Source organism: Sorex fumeus, unplaced genomic scaffold, assembly GCF_029834395.1.
Source record: "Sorex fumeus unplaced genomic scaffold, SorFum_2.1 ptg000015l, whole genome shotgun sequence".
Classification (NCBI taxonomy): domain Eukaryota; kingdom Metazoa; phylum Chordata; class Mammalia; order Eulipotyphla; family Soricidae; genus Sorex; species Sorex fumeus.
Genome location: NW_026606072.1, coordinates 4936877 through 4944502, shown reverse-complemented (window position 1 = coordinate 4944502; position 7626 = coordinate 4936877). Strand labels below are relative to the sequence as shown.

Sequence of the window (7626 nt, the reverse complement as noted above, 5' to 3'; positions counted from 1 at the left end):
TTGGAATAGCATTGTGATACTATTGGAATCACATTTCCTAAACTATATTTTTTATGGTGGAGGAACACACCCATAATGCTCAATAAGAGCTTACTACAGATTCTGCACTCAGGGATCACTCATGGCATGGCTATGGGGACCATATGGGGTCCTGGGAATTGAATCCAGATCAGCCGCATGCAAGGCAAAAGCACTATCTGCCATACTATCACTCAAAGCCCAAACTACACTATTTTTTTAATTTAAAAATCCCATACCAACTCAGCATTGAAGAAACATGGCGGGCACCACAACACCAGAAATTCTCAGGGCCCCAAACCGAGTCAATATCACCGGGGTGCCCCAGATAGAACAGGTGCAGTCTTCCTGCCTTCTCCAGATGGAATCCCGGCAACCATGAGCTTCTACAAGCATGGCTCTGATGTGTGGGCACCAGGACTATTCCTCCGAACCTGATATATACAAAGTGAGCAATGGAAAATAGATTATCTAGTGCCTGCCCATAGAAGGCAGGCTTGAATGGTGGTGGGAATATACAAACAAAATATAATGCCTGGGAGCTGGAGCAATAGTACAGCGGGTAGGGTGTTTGCTTTGCATGCGACTGACCCGGGTTCGATTTCCAGCATCGCATATGGTCCCCCCAGCACTGCCAGGAGTTATTCTTGAGTGCAGAGCCAGGAGCAACCCTTGAGCATCGCTGGGTGAGACCCAAAAAGCAAAAAAAGATATAATATATATATATACACATGTATATATGTATAATGCCCATAACCAAAGAGAGAGTATCTGAACAAATGTCTGCTGTAGAGGCAGGGTAAGGACTGAGATGGAAACGAAGGGGATCTCTTGATCACTTCATCACTTGACATCCCGTTACTCATTGATTCGCTCCAGCAGGCGCCAGTAATGTCTCATTTATTCCTGTCACGTGCCACTGTAGCCCAATGGCATCTGCTCGTTCTAGGAATATGAAGAGCCTCAAACTGACCATTCAGGGTCTTGACGAAGAAGTCTGACCATCTCATAGGTGGGAGGCCAGGCGATCTTTTTGACGTCCCATGGAATCCAATCAGTAATAGCTCGAGTCCAGCAGTCATCTCCAAATCTTATTACGTGTCCAGCCCATCTGATTTTCGACGCCTTGGCAAATGAGACAGCTTCCCTGATTCTTGACCATTGACGGAGGTCGGAACTCCGGATTCTTTCTCTCATTTGAGTGAAGCGTGATACTCCAAGCATAGCTCTTTCGATTCTTCTTTGGGAGACCCGGATAGTGTTCTCATCCTATTTTTGTAGGGCCCAGGTCTCTGAGACATATGTTAATGCAGGAAGATAAGTGGAATCAAAGAGATGTGCCCGGAGCTGGAGGTTATTCGTCCTCTTAGCTGTTTCTTTGAGGCTCTTGAAGGAGTTCCAAGCAGCTCTCTTCCTCCTGCGCAACTCAGGTGCCAGGTCATTCGTCATGTTGACTTCTCTAGGTACACATAACTGTTGCATTCGGAGATGTTCATCACGTTGAGAGTGAATGGAAAGTCAGGAATGAGACCATTTCTCATAAACATTGTCTTTGTGAGATTCAGCTGTAGTCCGACCGTTCCATACTCATGGTCAAAGTTGGCCAGCATTTGTGCCGCTTGGCAGATGTTTGATGTTATAAGAATTATGTCATCAGCAAAACAGAGGTGGTGCAGTTGCCAGCCGTCTATCTTCACTCCCATTCCTTCACATTCCAGTTGTTGCATGATGTTCTTGAGGGTGGACGAAGAGTTTCAGTGAAATGGTATCACCCTGCCAAACCCCTTTCTTGATATCATTGATCACCTCCCTGTAGAATGGTGAGATCTTGGTAATGAATCTGTAATACAGCTCACAGAGGATCCTGATGTATTGAGTTTGAACACCCTGTTTGGCTAGGGTCTCGATGACTGCTTCAGTCTCAGTAGAATCAAAGGCCTTCTTTAAATCGATGAACGTTAGACAGGGTGGCATCTTCAACTCCCGAGAAACCTCAATGAGCTTGGTTATCGTGTGGATATGGTCAATTGTGTTAAATCCTTTTTGGAAACCGGCTTGCTCGCATGATTGTTCTTCATCTAGTGTTCTGCCAATCCTATTCAGGATGACTCGAGTGAACAGCTTGTAGACAACAGACAACAGGCAGATCGGGCGATAGTTGCCAATGCCGTGGATGTCTCCCTTCTTGTACAGTGGTACAGTCCTGCTGGTTTTCCATTGGGATGGAAACTTGCATTCAGACAGGCAGTGTGTGAAGAGCTGAACCAGTGTATTGATGAGTACTGATGGCAGGTACTTCAGGTGTTTGGGTCTGACCTTGTCTGGGCTGGGTGCTTTTCGCTTGTTTACTGACGAAATGTCATGTCAGATTTCGGAAGGGAGAACTTTGGGAACGACATATCCATCTTGCGGAATTTGGTATGTGGGCAGGTAGACGTGGCTATCGAAGAGACGAGTAGAAATCGTGAATAATTTTCTCCATTGCCCTTCTGGAAGATGTGATAGATCCATCAGGACGTTGGAGGGCAGTCATCTTGGTCTTGTAGTTGATGAAGGACAGGCAGGCATTGCGAATGCTTTTCCCAGCTTCTGCCACATCTGTCAGCACTGTTGCTCTTCTCTCTTTGAGGTCTTCTTTTATCACTTGTCTGCACTGCTTTGCGTGCTCGGACATTTGCTTGCAGTTGCCTGAGGATTGCGCCAAGCCACGTTGGTGAATGAGCTCAAGAGATTTCGAAGACAGGCGTCTTTTTGTGGTTATCTCTCTCTCTGTCGGCCGTTCTTTGCACAATTATGGAGGTGCTGAACCAGTCGATCGTATTCCTCGTCAATGTTGTCAATGATGGCATCTTCCCATGTTGCCGCAATAGTGTCAAAGAGCTCCTAGTTGGTGGTCATTCTGGGAGTTCTCTTCTTAAAATTTGCAGCCCTTTCTCCCCACTCTGTGAAGTAGAATTTTGCACAAAGGAGATGGTGGTCCGATCTCTTTTGGAATTTTGGGACAACAGCAACATCGGTCAGGCAAGACCATCGATTGGATATGTGGTCAATTTTGTTGTGGAACAGTCCACCTGGAGTCTCCCATGTCCAACGTTTAGATTCAGCCTTCTGGAATTGTGAGTTACCACAGATGGTCTTGGTCGACATGATGAACTCAGACAGTCTCTCACCCTGTTCGTTCTATTCTAGGCCATGCATCCCAATGTAGAGTTCTTCGGTTGATCTTCTCAGTCCTATCTTGGCATTAAAATCACCAAGAATGATCTTGTAGAAGGTGTGGTCTTCTTTATAGAACTTCTCCAGCTCCATGTAGAACTTCTCAATTTCTCCTTCATCATAATTGGATGTTGGTGCGTAGACAACAAAGATAGAAATTGCTGGCAGTGAGCCACATCTATTCAAGTGTAATCGTCCGATTCGGGTTGTTAGGCATTCGAATCAATCAATGTTTATGGCTAGTTTGTGCAGACAAGGACACCGACACCATCGATGCCTCTTTTGTCGCATGTTCCGAGGAACAGTTCTTCCGCAGTGTCAAAAATGACGTGATGTGATTGGTGCCTTCTTATCTCGGTCAGACCAATGATATCATACTTGATCTTTCACGCTTGCATAATCAGGTCCTCGATGGATGCATCCGATGTCAGAGTACGTGAATTGAAAGTACAGACAGTCATTTTTGTCTTTCTTCGTTGCGACAGCCTAGGTTGGCCCTGAGATTTTATCAGCTTCTCCTTACTTATCCTTCTTAATGCTGCCATATTGGTGGGTCTTTCAGGGTCAGGGGAATGAGACCCATTGTATTTACTGGTTTTGACATATCAAATACACCAGGAATAGCTTGCCAGGCTCTGCAGTGTGAGTGGAACACTCTTGGTAACTTGCCAGGCTCTCCGAGAGGGATAAAGGCTTTTAGGGCAGCCTCTAATCATCCTTGTAGGTGTTCCCAGGGTTCAAACCATATTTCTACACAATCTAATATGGTGTGGTAATCTTGTATTAAGTGTTTTATGATGTGTCGTGCAGCCGCAATGTGGCCATGCGTTCCGGAAAGCGTCCTGGAGTGTGTCAGCGGCTAGGTAGTGGAGATAGTGGAGGTAATGGAGGTCTGCCGGGCTGCTGGGAATAGGCAGAGGATCTCTGTTCCTAGGTCCATTGAGCCTGAAGTTCAAGATAACAGAGTTCAGCTTCCCTCGTTCTGTTGTCCTTCCATTGAGGAACAAAGCTATTTCTCATAAACATTGTCTTCATGAGATTAAGCTGTAGTCCACCTTTCCATACTCACGGTCGAAGTCAGCCAGCATTTGTGCCGCTTGGCTAATGTTTGGTGTTATTAGAATGATGTCACCAGCAAAGCGGAGGTGGTGTGGTTGCCGACCGTCTATCTTCACTTCCATTCCTTCCCATTCCAGTCATCGCATGACGTTTTCGAGGATGGAAATTAAGGGTTTCCATGAAATGGTATTACCCTGCCGAGCCCCTCTCTTGACATGGATGATCACTTCCTTGTAGAATGGTGAGATCCTGGTGGTGAATCCATAATACAGCTCATGGAAGACCCTGATGTATTGAGTTTGAATGCCCAGTTCAGCTAGGGCTTCGATGACCGCTTCCGTCTCAACAGAATCAAAGACTCTTTAAATCAATGAACGTTAGACAGAGTGGCATCTTCAACTCCCGAGAAACCTCAATGAGCTTGGTTATCATGTGCATGTCGTCGATTGTGCTGAATCCTTTGTGGAACCCGGCTTGCTTGCATGGTTGTCCTTCATCTAGTGTTCTGCCAATCCTATTCAGGATGACAAGAGTGAACAGCTTGTAGATGATAGACACAGACAGATAGGGTGATAGTTGCCAATGTCGTGGATGTCTCCCTTCTTGTACAGTGGTACAGTACTGCTGGTTTTCCGTTGAGATGGAACCTTGTATTCAGACAGGTAGTGTGTGAAGAGCCAAGCCAGTATATTTATGAGTACTGATGGCAGGTTCTTCAGGTGTTCGGGTCTGACCTTGTCTTGACCGGGTGCTGTTTGCTTCTTTACCAACAAAATGGCATGTCAAATTTCGGAAGGGAGAACTTTGGGAACGACATATCCATCTTGCAGAATTTTGGTATGTGGGCAGGTGGAGATGGCTATTGAAGAGATCTGAGTAGAAGTCTTGGATAATCTTCTCCATTGCCCTTCTGGAAAATGTGGTAGATCTATTAGTACATCGGAGGGCAGTCATCTTGGTCTTGTAGTTGGTGAAGGAACGGCGGGCATTGCAAATGCTTTTCTCTCCTGCCACATCTGCAGATAATGGAAATATTGGTGGTGGAAAGTTTGCACTGCTGGAGAGATGGGTGATTGATCATTGTATAGCAGAATATCAAACATGAAACTTTTGTAAGTGTATTTCACGGTGGCTCATGCTTCTGGACTGTGAATTAAGCTACGGTCCGTGTCACGGGAGGGGGGGGAAAGGGTGTTGTTCCTCCACTTTATTCCCCTCAGCGGCATGGTGACCGCCATCTTTCAGAGTCTATTAGCCTGAGAGGTACGAGCCTGCAGTGATGAGACACGAGGGCCCTTTTGGGATGGGGGCCACCCACCAATGGCATACCAGGAATAACTACCTGCGGATTGCTGGGTGTGTCCCTAGCCTCCCCCACCCCCCCAAAAAAAAGACAAGACAAGGAAAGAAGCCTAGTGGCACATTTTAAAAAACTTTTTATTGAATCACTGTTATAGACCCTTACAAAGCTATTCATGATTGGGTTTCTGTCATACACTGTTCTAACGCCCATCCTTCCACCAGTGTACATTTCCCAGCACCAGTGTCCCCAGGTTCCCTTCCATCATCCCCCTACCCCCCACCCCCTGCCTGCCTGTATGGCAGGCGTTTTCCTTTTTTTTCTCTCTCCTTTTGGGCATGTGGATTGCAATATAGGTGGCATTTTCTCAGCAACGGCCAGTGGCACTTTCACCACAGTGAGGGCTGAGGAGCTGCAGCAGGACCGGAGTATCCCCCCCACCCCCAAGAACCCCCGCGAGCCTGGGGGCGTGACCCCTGCACCCGTGACCACGCCCCCCCCGTGCCCTCCTCCGCTCCCACCCGATCCGTCCCGGCCCACACCCGGCCCCTCCCCTCTCCCTTCCCTCTCTTCTGGCTTCCGTCTTTCTCCCAGCACTTTCTCCTTTCCCCACTCCCGAGCGCGCCCTCCCGGCCATGCGTCGGGCTCCCTCGCCCCGCCCTTCCAGGTCCAGCTCAGCTGATAGTTGCCTCGGCCCGGGCCCCGGCCCCAGCCCGGCCACCTCCGAGAGCGCCCGGGGCGGGCCGGAAGTGCGTCATGTTTAGGCGCCGCCGTGCTCCTTTGGCGCGCGCGCCTGAAGTGGCGGCTCTCCGCTAGCTTCTCGGGTGTTGATCTCATTTTCTCTCCGGGGTTTTTTGTGTTTTGGGCCGGACGCTGGTGAATCCAGTTTTACAGATGCCGTCAGCTTTATCGAGCTTGGCGATGCCGGCCTCCACGGCGGCTGCGGCTTTGCAGGAAGCCCTGGAAAATGCCGGGCGGCTCATCGACCGACTGTTGCAGGAAGACCGCATGTACCCGGACCTTTCCGACCTACTCATGGTGTCGGCCCCAAGTGAGTGATCGGAGCCTTTTTTGCTGCTTTCTCGCTTCAGAGCACTCTAACCCCCACCCCCTAAGAAGGATTGGGTTTTATTCTTTTCAGGGTGGGCCCAGCTAAGACAGGCGTAGTTTTCTTGGAGTACTGATTGCTGCACTAGAAAACCCATTTTCCATTTGCTTTGTTTTTCACCTTTTCCTCATTTTTAGATCAAGACCATAAGGGTGAACAACAACAACAACAACAAAAGTCTTAAGCAGAAAGAAGCAGTGAGTGTAACTAACAAGTGTCTCCCTGACTCTCAAGGAAACGTTTAACGCTAAGGCGGGATGTGAAGGATCTCTCCTGATCATACACTTTCTTGTTAATTTCTTGAATTCATATTACAGTGAGACCGAAGAGCGAAATAACTGGGAGATTTACTATGGTGTCTCTGATGCTCGTTGTATTATGTGTACGGTTAGTGTAATAGGAAGCTTCCAGTGAAATTTAAGGGAAGCAACAGGGAAATTAGCAGCTACTATGGACAAGGAGGGTGCTTTCTCAACACATATGAAATTACCTAGGCTGTTGGGAAAAAAAAAGTGAGTCTTGGGGCCGGAGATATAGTAAAGCGAGCAGTGCTCTTGCTTTGCATGCAGCCAACTGCAGGTTCTATCTCTGGCACTACCTATGACCTCTAGAACCGAACCAGGGTTTTCCCTGAGCACTACCGGCCCCCAAACAAACAGTAACAAAACAGAAAAGTGATTCTTAACTGAAATGGAAATAGAAAAAGCAGAGGATTAAAAAAAGCTTAGGTAGTAGGCAAGGACCAAGATAGTTTGGCCAGCATGATACGTCGGATGTGAACTTAGAGACACCTGTAAGCCTCCTGTTAGTGTTTTTTTCTTGTTTTGGGTTCACCCACTTATCCGCGTAGTGCTTTGGACTTAATTCTGGCTCTGTTTTCAGGGATCCCTCCTGGTGGTGTTCTGGGAACCTATATAGAATGCTG

The 7626-nt window shown here is 47.6% G+C and overlaps 1 protein-coding gene across 1 annotated transcript in view; it reads left to right on the top strand.

Annotated features, from left to right (window-relative positions):
- The first annotated feature begins 6420 nt into the window (after positions 1 to 6420).
- NUP155 (nucleoporin 155) overlaps positions 6421 to 7626 on the top strand; it is a 69786-nt gene continuing 68580 nt past the window's right edge. The window contains exon 1 of the mRNA XM_056112050.1: positions 6421 to 6644. Coding sequence (XP_055968025.1) covers positions 6488 to 6644 — 157 coding nt within the window. The 5' untranslated portion in view covers positions 6421 to 6487. The remainder of the gene's footprint in view (positions 6645 to 7626) is intronic.